Source organism: Nanorana parkeri, unplaced genomic scaffold, assembly GCF_000935625.1.
Source record: "Nanorana parkeri isolate BGI_ZX_2015 unplaced genomic scaffold, ASM93562v1 scaffold255, whole genome shotgun sequence".
Taxonomy (NCBI): Eukaryota; Metazoa; Chordata; class Amphibia; order Anura; family Dicroglossidae; genus Nanorana; species Nanorana parkeri.
The window spans coordinates 695,373-721,937 of NW_017306523.1; the positions used below are offsets into that span (position 1 = coordinate 695,373).

The following is a 26,565-nucleotide window of genomic DNA, read 5'->3' on the forward strand; positions in this document are numbered from 1 at the left end:
GCAAACACAACATGGAAATGTTATGTTTACTTTCACAGCGCACTCCTATGGAGTGCTGTGAGCACATCAGAAGCCCAGTAGCTGATAGTGATGGATGTGCTGGACAGCCAGCAGTTCCAGTCTTCACACCCTGGGACCAGTGGGAGCTGCTGATTTCCACTACCATTATATAACTGCTATCCTAGCACCGTTTTAAAATGGCGTCTGGGACTGAAGTGGGTAACAACCTGTATTTATGGGCTTTGGGTTTGTGTTGAGTGTTGTGGTGGCATCGGTTTGAGATGCTTCCAACATCTCTGAGAATCCAATGATAAGTGCATTGATGACCTTCTTCTGACCTGCTTTAAGCAGGTTTTCTATTCCCATAGATTTTTATAAGAATGCAAATGTCATCCGATGCTATCAAAAGCCTGCAACACAGGCCTAAAAGAGTCCCATATAGCAAAAAAAAGAAACAACAAAGGTTCTAATTTTTTCTAATTTTTCCCAAAGCATCCAAAAACTTAAAGCAGACCTTCACCCATTCTATGCATTACACTGTAATACCTTTTAACTCCTTGTGTTATAGGAATACCATTTTTTGTTAATTTGAAATACCTTTTTGGGTTCCCCTAACGTTCCATCTGCCTTTCTTGCTTTAGCGAGAATGACATAGCCCCCTGCTACCCACAGCCCCCTGGGACACTCACATCACGTATCCCAGGAGGACCCAGAACCATCTAAAGTACATGAGCAATGTTCTGCGTCATGAGGTGGCTGGTTGCAAGAACCAGGAATAGACACTGGATGTGCTGGGCATAAGTATGTTTAATAAGGAGAATGCAGAAAGAAAGGTAGGAGGGAACTGAAAAAAAAAAGGGAAGGTGAAGATCACCTTCAAAAAAAAAATAATAATAATTTGACAGGACATACACTTCAAATAACACATCATCTTGCAAAAACCCTCAAAAGATAAAACACTAAATGGAACCACAGAAAGCACTGCACTTCAAAGTTGATCACATAAGTAAAGTCAGCCATACACAAGCTGAATGCGAGAATCAGTTGATGTCCCCATCAATGGTAAACAGCGTGAATAAAGGAATCTTCCCTGTCGACTATTGTATTCAGCAGCTAGCAGGACACAAGTACCCTGACTGCAACTGGTTTGTTGCTTTGAAAAAAACTGACTTTTGTTGAGCCAGGTGGTGCTGACAGGGCCACCCAAAGCTTAAATTTCAGCCACTTCAGTAGGAATTAAGCATAACTCAAATGGTGTATGGCCAGTTCACCTGTAAACCTGACCATACACCTTTAGATTTCTCCCATTCAGACCCTTCGGCCTTATGAGAGAAATCACTTGATCCCCCATCTATGCTAAATAGCGCGAATGGAGGAATCTCCCTTGGCAGCTATTTTATTCTGACAGACAGCCCATGGCTGTGGGAGTACCTGAACTGTGGCTGAGGTTTATTGTCTACAGTCACTGTTTAGCCATCAATTTTCCACCAGACCCCTTCGGGGAAAAAAAATGCAGATAGAAAAATCGAGACAGGTGGTGGCAGTAGGGTCATCAATGAATCGAATGCAACCAATGAATCAGGAAACAGCAAAAATTCCATCCCTGTATGACCACCTTTAGGTGATAGGCTCCTTTCACATGGGTGTCTGTCAGTTCCGATCAGTAGGGAATCTGTGCATCCTTGCTGAAGGCCAGGAAAGGACCCCAAATTCAGTCCAGCCAGCATTTTAAGGGAAAACAAAGGTACCCACAGGTTACTCCTGAACAGTAACCTGACAAGGGGATGGGGAGAGAGACATACTCACCGATCCAGCAGATGCCTTGGTACCAAATGCCACGATAGATCACCTACATGCCACAGAGGGCACGCAGAGGCCTCTCTGGTAGCTTGTGAGCCTGGATGCCGGTTGCCGTTGGACGCACACTCCAGGTTCTCACCTGGTGTGCTCCACGGGTCTCAAAGTCAGGACAAGCTTTTAAACATGGTGCCGCGAATAGTGGTGGCCATCTTTAAACCTGGCTGGTGCCCAGATCCTATTTAATATATTGCCGAACTGGCAATATATTAAATAAACATCATCCCATGGTGGTCCAGTGGAGGATAAGTATGATCTGCATCTCTTGTTGATGCAGACCATACTGATTGCTCCCTCGTAGTACAGTTGCTCACAGGCATGGAGCGATTAGTATGGTCTGAAACAGCCAGAGATGCAGATCACACTGATCCTCCACTGGACCACCAAGGATAAGCCCCCAGTGCACCACTGGACCCCAGGAATGCAGCCCCATCCCTGCAAAACAGGTAAGCATTAGAGGGGGCAATGTTCTAATCATTCATTTTTATTGTTAGTAGTTCTGTGTGTTTGTTTGTGTGTGTTTTATTAGGTGTGTGTTTGTTTTTTAATGAGTGTTTTATTGAAGATGTGTGTGTGTTTTATTAAGTGTGTGATGTGTGTGTGTGTTCTAATGGGTGTGTTTTAATGCACGTGTGTGTGATGTGTGTGTTTTAATGCGTTTGTGTGTATGATTTAATGCGTGTTTGTGATGTCTGTGTTTTATTACATGTGTAATGTGGTTTTTTTTTTAATGAGTGTGTGATAATTGTTTTTTTTTTTTTAATGAGTGTGTGTGTGTTTCAATATGTGTGTGATGTGTGTGTTTTATTGTGTGTATAAATGTTTGAATATGTGTATTTCCCTATTTTGCCTAAGCAGTGATGCTGAACGTTTTTAAACCCCAGCCCCCAAACTGCAACACAATACTAAAAGTATTTTGTATTGGCGCTTTGAGATAAAAAAATTGATTTTGCATCGCAGTTTGGGCACTTAGGTTCAAAAACGCTTGCCATCCCTGCTCTATATCATCCAGCCTGTTACCCAGCTCTGCTGTTGATTGAAGGTCAAACAAAAAAGGGGAACTTGGATCCCCAGCAGGGAGCTAGGTGCATACTCTAGATAGACTGTGCTTTCACTAGCAGATAAGGGGGTTTGACCTTCAGCAGAGGCCACCCCTGGGCCGTGCTTTGTTTTTCTGTGTCCCCCTCCTGCATGTGCCCAGGGGCGTATCTGCCGTGAAGCAAACATGGCATTTGCCTTGGGCGGCAGTTTTCAGGGGGGCGGCAAAAATGCCCAAAACAGTTAGGCAGCTGGGCAGAGGAGGGGGAGTCGGAAGATGCAGAGGATTTGGTGGTGGAGGAGGCAGAGCAGCAGGAGGGGCGAGGCAGAGCAGCAGGAGGGGATGAGGCAAGGCCGGGATGAGAAAGCGACGTTGGTTCAGGAAGTGGCAGGGCCAGGGAGCCGTCGCGCCGTAGGAAGCCGGGTCACAGAAGAGCTGTCGGGCTGCAGAGGAGGCCGGGTCCTGCAGCACCAGTCCAGGGGTGGAGGAGGCCGGTGACCAAGCAGCAGGTAAGAGGATCACACTGCTCCTAAAGGGACCCTGCAGAGCCCAGCATGGATTCTGCAAAGCCCACCTGAGAGTCTCGGGTGGGCTGTGCAGGATGTGTGGAGGGCAGAGCCCACCACACATCCTGCACAGCCCCCCTGAGACCCTGCAGACTGCAGGATCTCAGGGGGGCTGTACAGGATCTGTGAGGTTCTCTGCAGGGTCTCAGGGGGTCTGTGCAGGATCTGTGGTGGGCGCTACAGGGTCTCAGGGGGGCTTTGCAGGATCTGTGAGGTTCTCTGCAGGGTCTCAGGGGGCCTGTGCAGGATCTGTGGTGGGCGCTACAGGGTCTCAGGGGGGCTGTGCAGGATCTGTGGTGGGCGCTACAGGGTCTCAGGGGGGCTTTGCAGGATCTGTGGTGGGCTCTACAGGTTCCATGGTGGGCAGGGCAGACTGCAGGGTCTCAGGGGCGCTGTGCAGGATCTGTGAGGGTGTCAGGGTACCGTGCACAGTCCCCACACCGCATGCAGGTACCCACGCAGGCTGACCAAATTAGTGTGACCACACTGAATGAGGTTATGCACACGGTTTATTGTTACACAGAAAACAGGAAACTACAAACCCCATCAAGACCCACAAGCTAGCACAAGCAGTGAAATGAGAAAAACTCAAATAGATCAAAACACACCTACAGCCAGAAGGAACAGCAACGGGAACAGGGTTAGGAACTGCAAGGCAGGTGTCAGGGTTACAGGTTACAGGGCTCAGGACACAGGACTCAGTCAGGGGAAGGTGGCAAGATTCAGGAACTGACAAGGAAGGGTTCAGGATAGCATACGGGTAATGGGTCTCAGGTTGCAGGGTTCAGGACACGGGACTCAGTCAGGGGAAGGAGACAAGGTTCTGGGTACACAGGAAATGATCAGATTCTAAGCCGACGTCCTGACTGCAGGGAGGGACTAAATACCCTCCCAGGAAGCACCAGGTGATGGGATGATCCCTGGCAGCTGGGAGACACCCGCAGGTGAGCACTGGAGCCGCAGGTTCCGGCACCACCCAGTGGTTGTGCTGATACCCGACAGTTCCTGGCTGCCTGGAGACACCTGCAGGTACCGGCTCCAGTGGCCCCTGGAGGCGCTCTGGATCCTGACAGAGGGACTCTGCAGGGTCTCGGGTTGGTTGTGCAGGATCCTCATAGACCCCCACAGAGCCCCTCACAGATCCCGCACAGCCCCCCCTGCAGTGTCTCAGGGGGGTTGTGCGGGATCTGTGGCTGTGTAGGATCTGTGGTACGCTCTGCCATAGACACCGCAGAGCCCACCACAGACCCTGCAGAACCCACCACAGATCCTGCACAGCCCCCCTGAGACCCTGCAGTCTGCAGGGTCCCAGGGGGTCTGTGGGGAATCTGTGGTGGGCTCTGCAGGATCTGTGGTGGGCTCTGCGGTGTCTATGGCAGAGCCTACCACAGATCCTACACAGCCCCGAGATCCTGCATATTTAGTGTGGGGGAATGCCCGAGTTTCATCTTGCTTAGGGCAGACCCAAACTAGAATACACCACTGCATGTGCTGATATCTCCCTTCGGTACAAGATTAAGATCTCCCTGTGTCCAGGAGGGCTTGTTCACACCACCTGCCTTGTCATGGATGGTCTCTGTTCACACCACAGCTTTCCGTTGGTGTGCACTTAAAAAAAAAAAGGACAGCATGCAGTAATTTTATTTAGGCGCACCACAGTGAGACAAGGTACAACAGCATCACACTGAGGTGAGCCCATAGAATTAAATGAAATGTCACTTATGATATTTCAATAAAGTGCTACAAAAAAATAAACTGTGTGATGCGACTCGAACAAGCACATGTTTGGAAACACGCACACCAGCAGCCGTGCAGTTGATGGTGTGAACGTATACTCAATGAATGGAAGAGGAAACCTGATACCGACCCATGTAAGGACTATGGGGAGTTGGATGTAAACATGTACACGGGTCCATTTTCATCAGGATCAGATATGCCAAAATAGAACTGTGATTTTCTGGAGCTGCCAGAATCAGGGGTAATCTGATACATGTCTGGTTTGATGCAGCTGCCTATATACTAACATTGGACTTCCCATCATATTCACATGAAAAACTGACAGTCAGTCTAAATGGGGCCTAAAGGTGCCCACACACCTTACAATTCATCTGCAGATTTTCTGTGGTCAGATGGAAAAAGTGCAACAGATTGGCCCAGGTGGAGATTATTCCATCCACACAGTTAAGTGTAGATGGAGGAATCTGTTGCACCTTTCCCATCTAACCACAGAAAATCTGCAGATAAATTGTAAGGTGTGTGGGCTGCTGTAGATAGAAACTAACATGCACCTGAATGTAATACCCCGAGATGAGTGAGAACTTCTCATAAAGGCACAGGGGAATTTATCATAGCTATTGCGAGTGTTTGAACTTGCACGGAATATATTTGCACCAGATTTATGATGCTAGTGTAATGTTGTTGATAAATTAGGTTTAATAGACTCCAGGAAAGAAGACTTGTAACGCCAGGCAAAGAGCTTGACTGTCGCTTCTTATAGAAGTGGTCATGGGGACTTCTTAAAGTGACATTAAACCCTCAGATTTTTAACATAAAACAATACTGTAATGTGTGCCTTACTGTAATCCATGGTTGTTTCCCTTCTCTTTGCTGCTCTTCCTTTTAAATCTGTATCTGTTCTCATGCTGGGCAGAACTTCTGTTTTGCAGCAGACTGCCTTGACTCAGGAATGGATACACGGTGTCTGTGTATAGGTTTGTATAGGCTTGTAACCTGAGCCAGCACTACAGGAAGAGGCCCTGAGCTGAAAAGGGAAGTTCTCCCCCAGCATGAGAAGACATGAGGATTTAAAAGGAAGAGCAGCAAAGAGAAGGGAAACAACCATGGATTACAGTAAGGCACACATTACAGTATTGGTTAATGTTAAAAAATCTGAGGGTTTAATGTCACTTTAAGTTGTGATTGTTATCTCAGGTGATGCTCCAGTTTCAGACAGCCCAGAACAAGTGCAGATGAAAACACGTGCAAAAAACATGCAACTGAAAAAGAAGTGCAAGCTCTGAAGAAAACAGGTGCAAAACACGTGCAGTTAGAAAAGTAGTGTAAACTCAGGTGAAAACAGGGGCACATGTTGAAAGACAGATTTGCACATTAAAAAATGACCTAAGAGGCTAAAACTGTCGCAATTGCTTTGATAAATTCCCCCCACAGAAGGAGAAGAATAGGGCTTTTAGGGTACCAAGTGAAGAAGCGGCCGTTGCTGTGCAGCCTCGTGGGCACCAGCGGCTCAGAGTTGACTGTAGACTGCGCTCCTGGTAGCTCCTTCTTTTCAGACCTTTCAGTTTTGGATCATTGTCCGCCTGTCACCTTTTCCCCCACCACCTCCTTTTTTTTTGGGGGGGGGGGGGGTCCTTTATGTCCTTGGGCACGCCTTGATCTTGGACTCTTGCTCTGCTAGCCTGGCCAGTCACGCACAGTTTGCCGCTCTCTGGGAACGATCTCCTTTATCTCCTGAGGAAGCGCTTGGAGCGCAAAATGCGTTGAGAAAAATACTATTCCTGATAAAAGAAGAGGCATCTATGTGCTGTATCAGTACGTTACATAAAATTTGTGTGTTATGGTCATTTGGACTCAGATTATAATTCTGGAATAGTCCATTTGGAGGTGTTTGCTCTTTCCTTCTTTGAAATGTGTGCATATCAATTATGTATTTTTAAACATTTTTTAACCTTTGTACAATAAATAAACGTTGTTTTATCATTTTGTAATTGCTTGGTTTTTGTCACTTGGAACCCTAAAAGCCCCATTCTTCAACTTTTGTGTTAATTTGATATACTAGGGGTGTGGTACCATTCAGGAATTAGTCACGATCATTTGATTTAAACTTCTCATAAAGTACGCATGCAATCCTTGCTTCATAAACCAAATTTGTTTTTAATGTGCCTAGTGCCCTTTACTTCAATTCAGCTGTGTGCTATGACCCGCCAAGCAAGGTTTCAAAGCCCCGCCCCTTCTGCGTCACGCCTCTAGAGGCAGTCTGGGAGTGTGGAATTGTCTGTACGTTCCTCCCCTCGCAGCTGACTGCTTGCTGTGTGACGCGGGCTGCGAGTTTTGTATTTTGTCCGCCTTCCCCTACGACAGACTCCGCCTCCCCAGCTGAGTAGTTACTGCGGGATTTCGGTTTTCATGCTGCTCGGCTCGGTTGTTTACGCTGTATGGTCTTCTATGTAGGTCGCTGTGTGTGCTGAGGAGCCGGCGGTGTGGCGTAAGTATGTTACTATAACACGGGCCGCGTGTGTGCTAGGCCGGGGGGGCAGGAGCTCCGAGTGCTGGAAACTTTCTCCAGTCAGAGGACGGATAGAGGGGGGAGGGGGAGTGGCTGCACTGAACAGTTGTTACTGACTGAGCTGACACCGAGAAGACTGTACTTGTGATGTCTCCTGTGTTTGGGGCTTGGTAATGCCTTGACTTGTATTTCTGTCAGGGAAGCATGCTCATTCCCAGGTATCTCCTTGTGAGGTGTATACATATACTGTAGTTGTCTTTCTGACTCGTAAAAGCCTTCTAGAGGTTTTCTCTCTTTATTCTCCTGCTACTTCCATTCCAGAAGTGTTTTATGAAAGTGGGACCTCATCCGGCCTCACACCAAAACTTTTATTTTCATATTGGATGGTGTAAAGCAGGTAGAGTTATAGCCCATGTCTGCTTTTTTTGCCATCTGTGTTACATTGGGGAAATTCTACTGCACTTCCTGACCTAGAGCCACAACAGGAACAGCCCATTTTCATTGATAATGGTCATCAGGACATCCGATAGGGGGGGTGGAGGAATTGATACTTTATAGCTTTACGCTATAAGGAACAGTTTATTCTATGTTTTGTGCTCAGTTACTTCTCCAAACAATGTAGTCTCTTGAAATTTAGCTGCCTGACCTATTCAGATCTGTGTCATTGTCCATTTGAGATGACTAACTGCTAGTAGCTAAAATAGCTCAACAGTTTGCTTCCTAAACTTTAGCTCCTTTTTTAGACCTTTTAACCCCTTCATGACTGAGGCCCTTTTTTCAATTTTTACACCCATGTTATATTCCACATTTTAGGCCTGAAAATAGGCTGACCGATTTTAAAGCCCAGTTGAAGTCACAAAAATGGATATGCAGTCAGTCATTGAACTGACAACCTCCATTTTTCTAGTCATACTTTCACTATCCTGTTATAGCAGTTGTAAAGGGAGTCTAAATATGACATGGCAGTCCAATAGCTCTTCCCCTGCAATATGAGACTGTGTGAGGACCCTTGAGGTGAGAGGTGAGGCTGTGTCATAGAGGAAAGGAAACTGTGTTTTCACTGAGAGAAAAAATGTAAGGAAAAATAACATAACCTGCAGGGTTACAGGATTATGAAGATATAAAAAGGGGTGAGACTTCACTTGGGCTTTAAAGGAGAACTATGAGGTAAGTGCTTTTCACTCACCTCATAGTTGTAGCCAACCTGTGACAATGAGACTGTCACAGGTCGGCTCAGTAGATCGGGAGGTGAGCGAACACATACTGGCGTTCGCTCACCTCTCGATCCTGTCACGGCTCTCTGATGTGACAGGGGAGGGGCTGGATTCCCCCCTCCCCGCTCCGATCTGCCAGCGCTGACTGGCGGAACGGGAGGGGGTGGGTACAGCTGGCTCGGCCTCTAGATAGGCAGAGCCAGCTGTCAGTCACACAGCTGGGCGGATCCCGGCACAATTGTCAGGATCCGCTTCAGCTGCGGCGTCTCAGTATACCGCGAGCTACAGCTCGTGGTATACTGAGCCTAGGGTGATGGGAGGACGCTAGTTTGTGTCCTCCGGTTACCCTAAGGAGAACTATGGGGAAAAGCCTTAACCCCATAGTTCTCCTTTTTAATTTGAGATCGAACCCTTTCCTTGTTGTATTGTTTACCATGTGATATAATTCAAGCCCCTTTATTAAAAAAATTGTAATTACCTTTTTACTTTTTTGTACAAGCCATCACTTGACTGCAATCTAGATATGTAACCTGGGCTCCAAGCAGTGGAGGTGGAGACTCCTTGTGACAATCATCGGCTTCTGTCCGTGCCGCCCATCCCAGCCATCGGTGGCTTCTGTCCGTGTCGCCCATCCCAGCCATCGGTGGCTTCTGTCCGTGTCGCCCATCCCAGCCATCGGTGGCTTCTGTCCGTGTCGCCCATCCCAGCCATCGGGGGCTTCTGTCCGTGTCGCCCATCCCAGCCATCGGTGGCTTCTGTCCGTGTTGTTGGAGATGCAACAGCATATGCTGATGTGTAATGCTTGTATTACTGACATTCTAATGTACCGATATACTGTTATGTCCTTTGAGCTGTCGATGGCGCTTTATTGCAATGTTAGTCTATGACATCTTTCTCCTGCACAATGCTTTATTCAAACGTAATGTCATTCTAAGGAAGTAAAACTTAAAGGAGAACTATGGGGTTAAGGCTTTTCCTCATAGTTCTCCTTAGGGTAATGGGAGGACACAAACTAGCGTCCTCCCGTCACCCTAGGCTCAGTATACCGCGAGCTGTAGCTCGTGGTATACTGAGACACCGCAGCTGAAGCGGATCCCGACAATTATGTCTGGATCTGCCCAGGTGCGTGACTGACGGCTGGCTCTGTCTATCTGGAGGCAGAGCCAGCTGTACCCGCCCCCTCCCCGTCCGTTACGCCAGTCAGTGCTGGCGGAGGGGGGAATCCAGCCCTTCCCCTGTCAAGACAGAGAGCCGCAACAGGATCGAGAGGTGAGCGAACGCCGGTATGTGTTCGCTCACTTCCCGATCTACTGAGCCGACCTGTGATAGTCTCATTGTCACAGGTCTGCTAGAACTATGAGGTGAGTGAGAAGCACTCACCTCATAGTTCTCCTTTAAGCATTCCGCAAGATCTCAATGCTTCATCTAAACGCATAACCAACAAGTGTCACATATCACAGCCATCGTAGGCTTCTGTCAGTGTCGCATATCCCATCGGGAATTGTGCATGGCTGGACAAGGGAGACTTTTTAAGAAGCAGGCTGACCATGAGGATATAGGCATGCCATGTGTTACCACAGTGTCTTGTAGCTCGCCAGTAGTAGACAGATGTGCAAACTGGTCCCTCTTTGTGATCTTTTTCTGCCAATGCCACCTATCCCGAGCGCTGTCTCTCCAACTGAGGTGGGCGGGGGTGGCGCGTAAACACCAGTCTGACCAAAGAACTCGGGCATGCCATGTGCCAGTTTAACCAGGTTTAAACCATGATGTGATTTGCTGAAATTCCCTTAAAATAGGTCAATCATTAGATCGACTTTTGCAGAAGGAACATGTTGGAAAATTGGTTGGCCGAATGAAGCTTGCAGCATTGCAGTTGCACAATGCGATGTACACAGCTAGAGATTAGGTCATCTGTTTAGTGTGGATGGAGTCATCTGTCATATTTTTCGAAAGATAACTGTGTACCAAGCTTTAGCCTTTTAATAGGTGATGATGTGATTGTTGTACACTCAGGTTTCTGTTTGCCTAGTAAGTATCTAGTAAAGGTTAGGGGTGACTCCAGCTGAATGAGAGCTTTTTTTTTTATAGTAGTTGCCCTAAATCTTAAGGTGAACTGAAGAAAGTAATTGGTTCACTTGACTACAGGTTTCACAAGGAGTCTGTGCTTACCTTTTTATAATGTACCACTGCAGCACCTGAGAATTCCAGTTTTTGTAAAATACAGTGAGGTTTTTTTTCGAAACAGGAGCAGATAAAATCTGGAGCTGCTGTGCATGACAGCCTATCAGATTCTATCTTTCATTTTCAAAGTTTAACTTAACGAAATGGAGAGAGAAGCTGATTGGTTGCCATGGGCAACTGCTCCAGATTCTGTCTGCTCCAGGTTTGATAAATTCCCCCCCCGTATGTTTGGCATCATGCCTTGTTGTAAATTCTAATATATTTTTATCGTGAATCTTTTGTTGGAGATTTTAGGTTTAACTACACGGAAATACTTTTTTCTTAGTACATAAATATTTTAATTCATTCTTTTAACATGTCACAATCTCCATTAGGGTTAGCAATTTATTTTCCCTGCTCTTTTCCCAAATAAAAGACCTAAGGAAATGAAGGTTCCAATGCTGAAATTTAATAAAACTATGACTATAAACTGACAAAATTAGTTCAATCTGTTATGAAACAGTTCACAGATATTCCTAAGTAATGCTACAGTTTCTCTTGCTTTTTGAGCTCCTTTACATTGTATTTGGAATCCCGTAAGACAGAATATGTAAGGAGACTAAAGCATGACATCTTTGATACGTCTGTGACAGGTGGCTTCTGGCATTTTGTTGTCTTTGTATGTGTTTTTACTCGGTGTTCTGCATATCAATCACTTTTGAACTCTTTCCTGCTTATAAGTTTGAGAATATGCATTAACATAAAATGTATTTATATACAAGTAATATATCCCAGACACTGCCACTCATTGTGCATGGCCGGGCGGGAGTGGCGCGTAAGCACTGAACTGATCACAGAACTACAGGCATGCGGTGCGTTAGTTTAACCAGGTTTAAACCATGTAGTATAGTACTTTGCCAAAATACTATGTGGCTGCTGTGTACTAACAGGGTCTCTGCTCTTATACTCGGTGTTAAATTCCTGAGTAGCATCATGTTACCAGTCTGTGTTTGTTGTCAAATACATAGTTGCTTGAAGAGCATTACTACTGAGCTTGACTGTAAAAGTGGACTGGATTTTCATGCAGCCATTGCACAAAGTGCTGCCGCATACACAGAGTAGGGCTGCAACCAATAGATCGATAATGAGAATAGTTTTCAACAATTTTTATTATGGATAAGTTGGTTGGATCCCCTAGCTCTCTCCTCCACCCTGGGAGGAGGGCACAGCAAGCAGTGGATGGGTGCAATAGCCATCCTGTTATTGGCTATTGCAATTTGAAATGGCCGATTGCAGACAGGCTAATGCACCAGCCCACTACCCACTATATTACGCACCCCAAATGTGCCTCCCGCCAACAGTGTGATCGCCCTCACTGGAATGCACCGTACCGCAATGCTGTGCGTTCCAGTGCAATTGCAAATAATTGTGCATGCAGTTTTGTTCTGACATTGACTGTTTTTTCATCGATTAGTTACACGATTATTTTATCAACTAATCGGTTAGTTATATTAAAAAAAGATCTGAGTGTTGGCACAAAGGAGCAGCTTTGCGGTCTGCATCCGACAGAGATGCAGACCGTGGATCTCCTCCCGCAAGTCAGGTACGCAGTCCGTGACCGGGTACCTGACTTGAGCTGGCTGTGGGCCAAAAGTACAGGCTCGGGGGGACGGTACTTTGAGCCCACTGCTTTATAGTATGCTCTAGTCTAACAGCATCAACATCTTAACTGGAATTAGTTTGTAAAAAAAAAGACTAGGTTGATGAATTAGAATTCTAGTGGGCTTTTTTTCTAATTGTATGTTTGTTCTGTATAGGGTAGAGCTTTACAATGTCTGAACGATATGTCAACATAGAAGATGAAACTTTTCCAAGCTTCTTGGCTGAGTCAATGAGCAGCAACCTTGGTGAAACTCTCGATAACTGCACCCTCACTTCAAATTTAGGTTTACCAGTTGCTGCATCTACTGTTGCAAAAGCCCGCACTGCTATTGAAAGGTAAGCTATGCCATCGATTCTTCTTTTTTTTAAAATGTATTTTTATGTCTATTTGTTAAGTTGTGTACACAGAACCAGTCATGCCTGTGCTTATACAAGAATATCTAAACTTAGTCTTCTTTCATTTTGTAGGCATAAGTGTAAGGGCCAAGTAGAAATTTTTGCTCACCTTGGTCTTTTGCATGTTCTAGTGTTACAGGTTGGCATTAAAAGAGATTTCTAATTGATTTTTTCTTACTGATTTGAAGGGGGGAAAGTCTACATTGTATTTACAAATTACTGAAATATTTCTTCACCCCAGTTAAAATTCTAAATAACTACCTTCCTTTATTCCGGGAGCTTAGGGCCTACCTGCAGAGGTGGTGATCATACACCTGGCCTTGGATAGGCAAAATGACCTTACTTTAAAATGACACTTCTTCCTAAGTTGCATTATTACTTTGAAACACTGCCTATTAAAATCCCTATGTCTGATTTCAAAGCCTCAAACGCTCCCTTTTTTTAATTTACTTTGGAAAACCAGGCTTGTGCTGGTGACCTCCAAATCGCAGGGTGGCCTGGGCTGCATAGTATTCTCAAATACTATCTGGTGCCCCCCCTCCACCATCTGGCCTCATGGTCCTTTTTTTCCGCCCTCCCCTACTGTTGGACAGAGAGCTTTTGGATCTCCATCTTAACTCCCTTTTCTGGCCAGGAACATTCTCTCTTGACTCCACCCTAGTTGTCTTCCATGATGTATACCAGTGATATTTGGCAATATGCTGGGGTTAAATTTAATCTGACCTTTCCCACTACCCCCATGCGATCGTTCCTATACATACCTTTTGCTTTAGGCCTCCCTTGACCATCATGCAGCTTGCCCTTGGTCCGATTAGTTCCTTATTCCGCTTTAAGGATGTTATGCATACCATAGATAGGATTCTTTTACCCTTTTGCTGATCTACGCACTAGATTTAAACTTTCGTTGAGATCCCTCTTTACCTATCTTCAGATCAAACATTATGGATATTCTATCTCTGCTGCCATAACTTTCTCCACTGACCCTGTTTTGAGATACTGTTTGGATGGTCCTACTTGTAAGCATCTTATCTCCGATCACTATAGACTTCTGAACTCTATCCAGGCTGACCCCTTTCCTGGAAAAAAATATATGCTTAAGGTTTGGTTCAGACCTGGGCGTTCCTAATAGGTTCGTTTTTATGCGCGTGTTTGCCCTTGCGTTTGAAGCACGTTGTTTGTCCAATGAAATGCGCGTTCGACACGTGTTTTCACCCACTGGCGGTATGATTTTTTTTTTCTATCAGCAAAATAAGAGGAAAGGGAGTCACGTATATAGTAGCGAGTGGTAAAGACAGGTCTCCTGGGTTTCAATAATCTATCAAATAACAAGCAAGGCTCCCCTAAATACGAAATCCCATAAGATGGAGCTGTCTATAATAGAAAAACAGGCAGTACAATGTATCAAAAATTTTATGAAAATAAAGAAATAGAAAACAACATAAAACAAAATCGCATCAAAAAACCACCAACTGACAAAGACATTTAAAATCAATAAAAGGCAAGTCCTCCTTAGTATGGCCCGAGTAAAAAAAAGGTGCAGTTGAAAATATATTTCGACCAAATGGTCAAAAAACTAACTTTAAGCACAAGCGCTGTATAGAAAAAGCAGATACATATGTATCAAATGAAGAGTTACTCACTGTACAGTGTATTTGGATGGTTAGGCAGTCCCTGCAGGGAGTAGTATTGAAGCTGTGTCCGCTGTGTCCACACGATCCAGACTCTGAAATCTGTTTCAATCAATTGTGGTGATATGACCAAGATGGAAAGGTGCTGCAAGGTCTCCACACTGACATCCACCTGCAGGGTGATCCACAATCTATGTTGCTGGATGAGGTTTAAAGATTTTATTCCACACATGCGGGTGCACTTGAAGGCACAGATAGATGGAAATCCATGAATCAGATATCACTTGCGTGGCAGGTTGAAAATCTGTCAGTGTTGTCACAGCCGGTATATTAAACACATCGCCGGCTGGGGATCTATCCGTGGGTTCACACAGCAGGCTCTCACAGCGAGTAAATGTCCTCCAATAGACAATTGGACGCAGGTATCCGAGTCCACCACTTCTATGCTGTAGCTTGATTTGCTTATAGTGAGAAAACTCCAAAAAGGACTTCAAACAGCCAGCGCTGTCGAGGAGGTAAATCGTGGGCATACAGGGAGGACTGGATACAGTCAGAATAGACCGTGCAGCACCTTTCCATCTTGGTCATATCACCACAATTGATTGAAACAGATTTCAGAGTCTGGATCGTGTGGACACAGCTTCAATACTACTCCCTGCAGGGACTGCCTAACCATCCAAATACACTGTACAGTGAGTAACTCTTCATTTGATACATATGTATCTGCTTTTTCTATACAGCGCTTGTGCTTAAAGTTAGTTTTTTGACCACTTGGTCGAAATATATTTTCAACTGCACCTTTTTTTTCACTCGGGCCATACTAAGGAGGACTTGCTTTTTATTGATTTTAAATGTCTTTGTCAGTTGGTGGTTTTTTGATGCAATTTTGTTTTATGTTTTCTATTTCTTTATTTTCATAAAACTTTTGATACATTGTACTGCCTGTTTTTCTATTATAGACCGCTCCATCTGATGATTTTTTTTCTCCTCTGTTTTTCGTGTTTTTAAAAAACGTTTAAATTTCCTGCGGGTTCCGCCCCTCTGCGACATGGACGCTCACAACGGACGGATGTCGGCAGCGGGCCAGAGGACACAGCGGCTGATCGCGGACAAGGTAAGACCTACGCTCTATTTCTGAGTGTGGCTCGGGGTTACCGCTTTGGTACAGGAAATTAACCCCGAGCCACACGTGAATACCATGGATAATCGCTGAAATCTGCCCCACGCATGAAAAAGAAGCTCAAGTACTTTTCCGAGCGTAGGGCGTTTTTCAGCGCGACAGAACGGGCTGAAATACGCCCAGGTGGGAACCATGCCCATAGGGATTAATAGGATTTCACCTCTTGAGCGTTTGCAGCGCTGAAAAATGTCCAGGTGTGAACCAATTCTTAGTGGGAGGCGGCTTTGGGATGAACATTGGACATGGAAATCTGGTCCAACGCCAACAATATGTCTATTTGTTCCCTATATAAGGGAAAACAGTACAAAATTCTTTACCATTGGTACTGTACTCCAGAACTACAAACCAAAAGCATTTTGCTAACCTCTGTGTTGGTGATGTACAAAGCATACTGGTAAATTTACTGGGAATGTCTCAGGATACCCCATGTTTGAGAGCGTGTTATATCTTAGATGTCTGTTGGATCTAAACATAGCAGACAATCCCATCCATCTGCTCTTGGGCCTCCCTTTCCCACGCATGACTAAGACATGTTCCAAGCTTGTTAATCATGTTCTCCCAGCAGCAAGATGCCTGATGGCTTTGAAATGGCAGGCAAAGCTCCCTCTAATTTAGACCGGCTCCAGAAGATTCATGATGTGCACCATTTTGGAATATCTCACTGCTCGGTTGAGTTACTCCATTTACAAATTTGAAAAGGTGTGGTCTCCTTGAAGCCTTCTAGAATCTTCCTCCCGTGCTCCTCCAGGATTTGTTGTGGGGAAAAATATCTGGGAATTCTTCCTCCCATGGTAGTGAGGTGCAGAAGCCTAATCTTTGCTATTTCTTCCTCTTATCCTTATCCAGGTTGCCCCCCTCTTTTTGTTTTCTCCTCTCCTCTTCACCCCCTTTTTTTTTTTTTACCTACTTTATGCTTCTGTTTTTATGTTATGTCAGAACTATTGGGCTAAAAGGAATTAAACTATAAGGCCTAAACATGTTATTCTACATAATGTAACATTGGCATCCTGGAAGCCATTTTTGTTCACTCTATTCCGTCAGTGAATTTTGAGTTCATAGTTTCTGGACAAAGACTCTAACATCAGCGATTCTCTGAACCTTACCACATACATTCCCAGGTTGTATATTGTGGGGGTACCGGACAACGACGAGATAAGGACTAGCCATGGTACTAGACTGTGTTAGACTGAGATTGATGGAATTGCCATGTCTCAAACTTAACAAAGAACAAAAGAGACTACCATGATTTTTTTTTTTGTTTTTTTTTTTTTGTACCTTTTCTCATCCTAGGAAAAAGAGCTCAACATAAAAGTTACCTTGTATACATTATTATTATATGAATGGATTTGGTAATTTCAGTTGTCGTTGCTATAATAATTATTGCATGAAGCATTTAAATATTTACTTGAAATGGATAGATATAGATAAATTTTATATAGTGTGTGTGTGTGTGTGTGTCTTGAAAAATGTTGATGCGCCTCGTCAGTCAAAAATGTCACCAGTCAGCATGACCAGACTATAGCCTTGCAATTTATGTTAATATTTTTGGGGGACAGATAGAGCTTTCTTTTGGTGGTATATAAAATCACCACTGGGGGGTTATTTTTTACTATATAATGAAAAAGTACAGTACATTTTTAAAAACAGTTTCCATACAATATGTTATAAAACATCTGTTCTTACCCATATTTTTGCTAAAATATAAAAGACCGGGTCACGTCGGGTAGACACCAAACATGTCAAGCCTTAAAATTGCTCCCCGTCCTGATTTTTCAAGGTGTGTGTGTGTGTGTGTGTGTGTGTTGTAATATTCAACCTATATTACTTATATATTATTTGGTTGTACTTATTGAAACATACGGTTTTAGTATAATTAATATGGCATTTAAAAAAAAGTACAAATAATTATGTTGGGTATATTATTTTGTAATCAGTGAAATAATGTGAGTAACCACTGTGTCTTAGTAGAAATTATTATTTTATTCTCAATGCAATGTAGAAGAAAATTTAATTTGTTGGTCTTGCTCAGACTTTCTCAAGCTATACACCTCTTAAAGAGACAGTAAGTCTGACCAGGTATGTCAAGATATCTGATTTAATTTGTAATTTTATGGACTTAGGTTAGAGGTAATCTCATGGAATAATATTGGAATTTTAATGAAAAATCCAAAATTATTCCTAGCACAACATTGCCCTCTTCAGGTAATTTGTAGCAAGGTGATCTGAGTGTGATGTCATAATTAGGTTGAGATGAGCTTTTTCCTCCCACATTTTTTGGGTGATAAGTTAGGAGAAATTTAAGAGTGTGTATAACTAAAAAAAACTGAAAAAAAGGACACTACATTGACACAATTCTGACATCTCTTAGACAAAAGATTTTTCAATTTTTGGTAAAGTATAGATTTCTAGTTATCTATAGGCAATTGACTAGCCATATATATCTAACTAAACCATTTGGTCCTTGTTAGCATCAGGATTGAATTGGAGTTAGATTTTATCTGCAGTAAAAATTGTCTCCCTTTCAATCTTGGGATAAATATTTATGGAGTCTCCTTGAAGCTGATTTCAGTTTCTAGTCAATGGTTTAGTTGTGATATATACATAAAAATAAAATCACCTAATGGAAGTTTGTCTTTATCTGAAATAGATTCTTGGCTCATAGCCAGTCATGTGCATATTATTATAAGTTCGTACATGCCAGGTAGAAATTTGACTTTTTTTTAGATCTGTTGCTGGGAGAGGTCACGTGTTGAATCTGCACGTTATTTTGTCACATTATGCTTGGCTACTGGGAAGTTACTAATCGTATTCCAGGAGTTACTTAGTTTTGTTTCTTTAATATTTGAAATAATACCCTGTGGTTTTATTTTATTATCTTGCTGATCAAAATTATTGGAATTTTGATCCATATTTTTTTTTTGTCACCAGTTATATTTTGATTTATTTTGCACTGATTTTAGTTAATAAATATATATATTTTTGTACATTATTGTTTGTTTTTATTTCGTCTTCAGGTTAGCGCAAATAAAGAACTTAAGAGTTATTAATTGATTTGTGAAAATAAGTTGGGAATCTCCTTTTTAAATTCAGATCCTTGCCTGTTTTTATAAATTTATTTTATCAGAATAAACATTCTGACCGTTACCTGTTTGAGTTTCTCATTTCATAACCTTATTGTCTTCAATAATGTTGATGCACACTCTTACCACAGACATGAGAAGTCATTGCAAATTGAACCTTGATGAGCATTATACTGCATTATACTGGTTTATTTTATTTACTCTGTTTTTGATGTGTGATTGTAAACATATTAAATATTTTTAATAAAGAAAATGATTTAAAAAAATTCTAAATGACCTCTAGTGTAATGATCTGGATTCATGTTGCAAAAAATATTTTGAAAGTCCATTTAGTGTGCGACTTAATGACCCTCAGTTATCGTACCAAGACTGGAATAAAGTTCTATCGTAAAAGAAAGCATGAAAAGCGTTTATTGCTTATTCTACATAGCTCTTCTAAAATGGCCTGGACAGATTTGTTGGTATAGAAACGATTGTAAATAATTGGGTCATAGTGATCACTTTTTTTTTCTTTATGTGGTATCACATGTCTTCAATCTTGCAATCAGTCAGACACTTTAAGGCTGGGTGCACACCTGGGCGTATATGCGCGTTTGCGGTAAAAGAAACGCGCTACAAACGCACGTTTCCGAGCGCTATCCGGCTGTATCCTAATGGATGTGCGTGGAAAATACGCCCCAAAGAAGCTTCCGTACTTCTTTGGGAGTAGGGCGTTTTTCAGCGTGTTCCTACGCGCTGAAATATGCCCAGGTGGGAACCATGCCCATAGGCAATTATTATTTCTCACATGTTGAGCGTTTTACAGCGCGTAGGAATGCGCAGTAAAACACCCAGGTGTGAACCAGGCCTAAAGTGGAGAAAAGTAGTCATGCTGTCAGACTAGGGAGCATTCCTGGATGCCCTCTCAGTTCAGGGGACTTGGATGTGTAGAAAGCTTGGCTTCCTTTCAATATCTTGAATTCAGGGCAGTTTAGTTGTTCGTTCTTCGCTGGACCTATTTGCTGCAGCATCACCTGACCCAGGTTTAGTTGGTCAATGCCACAGACGTGTCCTACGTCAACCATAAGGCCCCATTCACACTGAGCGACATGAAAATTGCGCGATATGGTGCGACTTATCGCATTGGGCTGTATGCAATCAGGAGCAAAATCGCTCGAAATCCGCAGAAAAAAGGGTCATGTAGGAGCGACGAGCTACAAGTGATATTGAGCGGCGAGATGTGAACAGCTCCATTTGAAATGGATTGGGGAAGCTACATAGAGCGATATCACTGCAAAAATCGCGCGATAAATCGCTCAGTGTTAATGGGGCCTTAGGGATGCACCAGATGTAGCACAGCTCAAAGAGAAGCAGACCTGATTCTGACTTGGGTAAACATTCCTGTTCTGGCTATGGATGTTCAGATACCAGTATCTGTATTGGTTCCGATAATTGGCATTTATCACTAGATCTACCAGGGTTGCAGCTGTGACTAGGTACTGGCGCTCCTCCACTGTCCTGAAATCATTAGTCTGTATTGCTTTAGAAAAACTGTCACATCAAACTAAACAAAAAGGTATTGGACATGTATCGCTACTTGTACTTGGTCTGGAAAAAATGGTGTGTGTGTTTTTATATGAAGATATCCTTCCAGTTTGTGCTGCTTGTTTTTACACTATTTTATTTCTAGACTTCCAGATGTCCAAGCATCTTACCTAGAAAGTGAAAAGTTACCAGTGACAACAGATCATATTTCTAAGTTATGTCACTCTAGTGGAAACCAAAATGGAAAATTTGCCTTGAGCTTTAAGGATGATCTGTAAGTAACAAGATTTCTCCAATCTCCTTTTTAGCATACAACTTGGTCTCCTAAAGGCTTACTTACTGTTGCTTGGGGTTACACTGGATGAACTTGCTTTTATGACTCCACATTTTAGTGTTTATTTATTTTCCCTTTTTAACATTAAAAAAAAAAGTGTCCTGCCATTGCCAAGCATCAGGGTTGAAAAGTTTAAGCCCTTCTGTACATCCTCGCAGCTAGCAAGGAGACGATGCTGGTATTTGGCAGCAGGGGCAGCTCTGGACACTAGTGCTGCTAGTAAGTGATTACTCAGTGCTGTGGGCTATGATCTGTCTGCCAGGGCAGTGTATTTACAGAACTGCCCTGGCAGATCATAGCCCTGCAGTGCCGAGTGATTTTATAAATGAACAGTCAGCACTTTACGGGCCAGTACAGTGTATGACACAGCCCCTGCGGCACTGATTGTTCATTCATGAACTCATTCAGCACTTCAGGGCTGTGATCCATCTGCCATGCTGTGTCCTTACAGGCAGCTCTGGCAGATGGATAACAGCCTTGCAGTCTTGAATGATCATTTCTGAATGACTGTGGCCTGTGTGGTAGACCTGCCACTGCCCTGTTAGAGCTAGAGCTGCTGACTGCTATCACACAACCCTGTAGTGCTGATTAATCATTCATAATGGTAAACGGCTAAGAGAGGGGCCAGGGGCTTGCTGCTGGCCGTGCCTCCTCTTTACAGGAATGCTATATTTTAGGCTTCAGACTCAGGTGAAGCTACAGCCACTAGTAACCTAAATAAAGGGGAGCTTGTATTTCGCAGTGGGGCCAACAATCCAAATAGGACCAAGTGCTATATGCATTTGGTCCACTGGTGGGTAAATTAACAATGTAACATTTTTAGTGATACTTTTTTTTTTTTTTTTAAACCCAACTCCAAGCAACCCCTCACCTTTTGGGTGTACTTACACTTATGGATGTGCGTTTTCCCACTTGTTTACGCTCACCTAAATGTTGGCAAATGCAGAGTAGCACATTGCATATGTATTTTGTATCGGTGTTGTGGTGCATTGCAATGTAAGCTGCATGGTTGACTGTGTTCACATGCTGAAGTAGTTATAACAAGAAATGAGTGGCCAATTGAAATGAGTGGGATGCCCCTAAAGCTTGTGTTCAAATGGTGTTACCAACATGTGTTGATGAGCTCCCACAGGTTTAAATCTGGCCTTACCCCCTAATTAGAAAAGCTTGCTATTTATGGAAAAAATATGTTCTAAAACGAGCTGGTGGGAGATAAATTAAGAAGTGATCCTATAAGTAGCGGCCATGTATATAAATGTTGTCCTCAATTTTGTCATTCATTTTCATTGTCAGCAATGCACCCGACACTTTAATGAAATAAGCATTGTGACTTCTTTTCATTATGTTCTTTTATGTGGTCATATAAGTGTGTGCTTGTATCTTATACCTGTGTGTTTACACATTACTTTTAACAGAGAGGACCTAGATGCATTTATCGGGGCTGTAAAAGTTAAAAACCAAGTGCAAAATGCTGGTGGGGACGAGTCATCAAAGGAGTCAAGTGGCCCAGCTTTGGACTTCTTGCCAACTGAACTAAATGGTATTTCAAAAACCAATTCATATAATGTGGACCATCCAAGTTTTCTTTTCATAAATCTGAAAATAGTTACGAGTACAGACTTTCCTGGGTTATCTGCAGTACAGTGTCTAAGTAAGATCTGCTTCTATCTGATTTAAAATAAAATTAATCAGAATATGGCATAAATGGCAGGAACACAGCACGCAAACTTGACCGTGTTTTCTATCCTTTAAGTAGATAAGACCTTTTTATGTGATTTGAGTTGGGAGGATAGTGTGAATAAATGTCTCCCCTTTAAAGGAGAACTATGGGGTTAAGTCTTTTCCCCATAGTTCTCAGGGTAACGGGAGGAAACAAACTAGCGTCCTCCCGTCACCCTAGGCTCAGTATACCGCGAGCCGTAGCTCGCGGTATACTGAGACGCCGCAGCATACTGCGAGCTGCTGCTTGCGGTATACTGCGACGCCGCAGCTGAAGTGGATCCCGACAATTGTGCCGGGATCCGCCCAGCTGCGTGACTGAAGCTGGCTCTACCTATCTAGAGGCAGAGCCAGCTGTACCCGCCCCCTCCCCCGTCCGATCCACCAGTCAGCGCTGGCGGAGCAGGGAGGGGGGAATCCAGCCCCTCCCCTATCACGGCAGAGAGCCGTGACAGGATCGAGAGGTGAGCGAACGCCGGTATGTGTTCGCTCACCTCCCGATCTACTGAGCCGACCTGTGACAGTCTCATTGTCACAGGTCAGCTAAAACTATGAGGTGAGTGAAAAGCACTCACCTCATAGTTCTCCTTTAATGCAGCCAGACTTCCTTAAAGGAGAATTTTCCTTTTTTAAAGTGCTGCCCATTCACATTTGTGTAAGTGATCAGGCGGCTCTACAGCCTCCTAGGTCACTTGCAGGCATGATCTTGTTATAACTACTTCAGGAAGACAATATGTATGTATGTCGTTCCTGAAGTGGTTAAGTAATAAAGTAATTGCAAAATAAACAGGCCGATAGTGGAAATGTCTAAATTTACCTGCTCCATAAGGGTTATACAGGTCCGAGTGCTAAAGTGGTTAAGAATATGTAAAAAATGTCATGTACATGGTCTAGGCATAGGTGTACTTCAAATGCACCTTACATGGAAGAAATAGGGAATTTATAAAAACTGGAGCAAACAGAATCTGCAGCATGTTGCCCATGGCAACCAATCAGTTTCTGTCTTTTGTTTTCAAAGCTAAATTGGAGAGACACGCTGATTACTACAGGCAACTGCTCTAGGTTCTGTGTGCTCCAACATTGATAAATGCCATCCTGTGACTTTGGTAGATGAGGTTTTGGGGAATGGTGCTTCAGCCCTTGACTTGGATTCTGGATGCCCCTGGGGGGCAGTATGAGCCCAATTCGGAAAGCTTGTGCATTTTATGATGTAGTAGCAAAGAAGGCCTTGAATTCTTGAGAGGTGCATGGAAATGGTCATTTGAGTCTGAAAATGTCAGTTGCTTATCTGTCATGCTTGAATATGATTGCCGACCTGTGAGAACTTCTTTTTTTTTTTAACCCCTTCATGACTGAGCTTGTTTTTAGTTTCTGTTCGTAAATGACTGACACACTTTTGACATTTTTGCTGTGTGATTCTTCCACGTCAGTAATATACTTTCTTACAAAGTGCACCCACACATATTATATATTGTTTTTTAGAGGACAGATAGGGCTACATATTTATATCACATATGTGCGTCTAACGCCTCACTTAGGACAAATAAAATATAAAAAAAGAGGAAAAAACCGTTTAAAAAAAACACTTTTTTCCCAGTTTTGATTTGTAGTATTTTTTTTACAAAACCAGCACAGCTAAAAAAATGCAATAAATACATTCATTTATTTGTCCCTTATTTTATTTTATTTTTTACACATTTTTTTATTTTTTTTACACTTTTCACTTTTTTTTTTAACTTAAAAATGTTATTTTATTTATTTAATTATATCAAGCAGATTTTGTGAATTAATCTCACTGTTACTGCATGATAAATTAATAAATTTTTGGTTATTATCAGGCTGCTTCAAACTTCAGAACAGCCGATAATAAGTTAGTGACACTGATCCTGCAGCAGTTCAGGATTCAGCTGTTACTAAATGTTTTCTGATTGTTGCAACAACGATCAGCAAACAAACATTCTTCTTCCAGGAATAGATACATTGTAGGAATAGACACATTTTGTATCTATTCATGAAAGAAAAAAAAAAAAGCCAGTATAGCTTGAGAGAGATATCTCTCGATCTATACAAGCTGTCAGAATGCCGGCAAAAGCCGGCATCTGTGTCCGCTTTGCTTTGACTCTCAGACACCCGATATTAAGGTATCGGGTGTCTGAAAAAGTCATTTGGTCCCTTTGTGGCTGGACGTACAGTGTACGTCTCCCGTCACGAAGGGGTTAAAGCTGTACTGGAGCCTCATGTCTGACCTTCAATGCTCTCACGACTAAGCAGATCATTGAGGGATGCCAGCCGGAAGGATGCCCACTGTGCAAATTTCTGCTATTTCATAAAGAATGGGCTGAAATATGTATAGTGTATTGGCAGCTGTACGCTTGAGTATGTTGAAATGCACCTCTTCAAGATGCAGAGACTTTTGACAACCTGGCTTCCATATTCGCTTAAAGTCAAGAGGTTGTTAGGTCCCGTTCACATATAGCGAATTGTCGCGCGATTTCCGCCGCGATATCGTGAGAAGTCGCCGGCCAATGCTATTCAATGGAGCTGTCTTAAAGGAGAACTATGACATAAGTGATTTCCACTCACCTCATAGTTCTAAGCCGACCTGTGACAATGAGACTGTCACAGGTCGGCTCAGTAGATCGGGAGGTGAGAGAACACATACCGGGTTCCCTCACCTCTCGATCCTGTCACGGCTCTCTGCCGTGACAGGGGGAGGGGCTGGATTCCCCTCTCCCCGCTCCGATCTGCCAGCGCTGACTGGCGGAACGGACGGGGGAGGGGGCGGGTACAGCTGGCTCTGCCTCTAGATAGGCAGAGCCAGCTGTCACTGACGCAGCTGGGCGGATCCCGTCATCTAAGTCGGGATCCGCTCCAGGTGCTGCGCCTCAGTATACCGTGAGCTGTAGCTCGCGGTATACTGAGCTTAGGGTAACGGGAGGGCGCTAGTTTGTGTCCTCCCGTTACCCCAAGGAGAACTATGGGGAAAAACACTGACCCCATAGTTCTCTAACTCCATGTCGCTCGTCGCGGTCGCAAGTCGCTTCTACCGGACCCTTTTTTCAGCGGATTTTGCGCGATTTTGCTTTTTTTCTATGGAGCCCGACTGAGAAGGTCGCGCTACCGTCGCTGGAACGTAGCTCCGAAAGTCGCGCTATCCCGGCCGCTGCAAAGGTATGTCGCTATATGTGAACGGGGTCTTAAAGTGACACTAAACTCGGGAATTTTAAAAATGCTTGTAAGTACCCCAACTATTAACAAAAATGTATCTTTGTGTATCACTCAGCTGTAGATCCTCCAAATCCTCTTTGAGCTTGTGATGACACTCCCTCCTTCTGGAGGGTCGCTACTTTTGTTCTCCATGGTCTCTGTGTGTGTTGTAAAGTAGTCACCGCCCCAAGTTCGCTCCCGTGATGGACTACAATCTCAATACAAATTAATAAATTAAAAAAATGAGATTGTAGGCCATCACAGCAGCAATCTTGGAACGGTGGCTGCTTTACAAACACGTACATGGAGAACAAAAGTAGCCACCCTCCAGAAGGAAGGACCGTGTCCGCATGAATTCAGATGATTTTGAGGATCTACAGCCGAGTGGTACACATAAGATGAATTTTTGTTTATAAGGTACTTAGAATTCATTTTTTAGGATTTAGCTCCTGAGTTTTTAGTGTCACTTTTAACTGAAAAATCTGCTCCAACGTTGATCAGACCTTTTGCATTTGAGTGCCATTTATAATGAATAAGACTTGATTTTGCTCACCTATGTCTGTTGAGTCATAACTTGACAACTGCCATAGTAATATCACTGTCCTAGGTTATCTACCCTAGACTGTAAAATAACAGAGGGTCTTCTGACTATACAATACAGAGCTGACAAAGGAAAAATGTACTAAAAGAAATGTGTATCGCAGAAAAAGGTACTTGTACCTTTTTTGTAGTTTGCCCCCCCCCCCACCCCCTGCT

At 43.5% G+C, this 26,565-nt stretch overlaps 1 protein-coding gene across 1 annotated transcript in view; it reads left to right on the plus strand.

Moving 5' to 3' along the window:
- The first annotated feature begins 12,900 nt into the window (after positions 1-12,900).
- Positions 12,901-26,565, plus strand: part of CEP192 (centrosomal protein 192) — a 101,819-nt gene continuing 88,154 nt past the window's right edge. Inside the window, exons 1-3 of the mRNA XM_018556828.1 lie at positions 12,901-13,077; positions 20,695-20,823; positions 22,299-22,423. Of these exons, the coding sequence (XP_018412330.1) occupies positions 12,911-13,077; positions 20,695-20,823; positions 22,299-22,423 (421 nt within the window). The 5' untranslated portion in view covers positions 12,901-12,910. The remainder of the gene's footprint in view (positions 13,078-20,694; positions 20,824-22,298; positions 22,424-26,565) is intronic.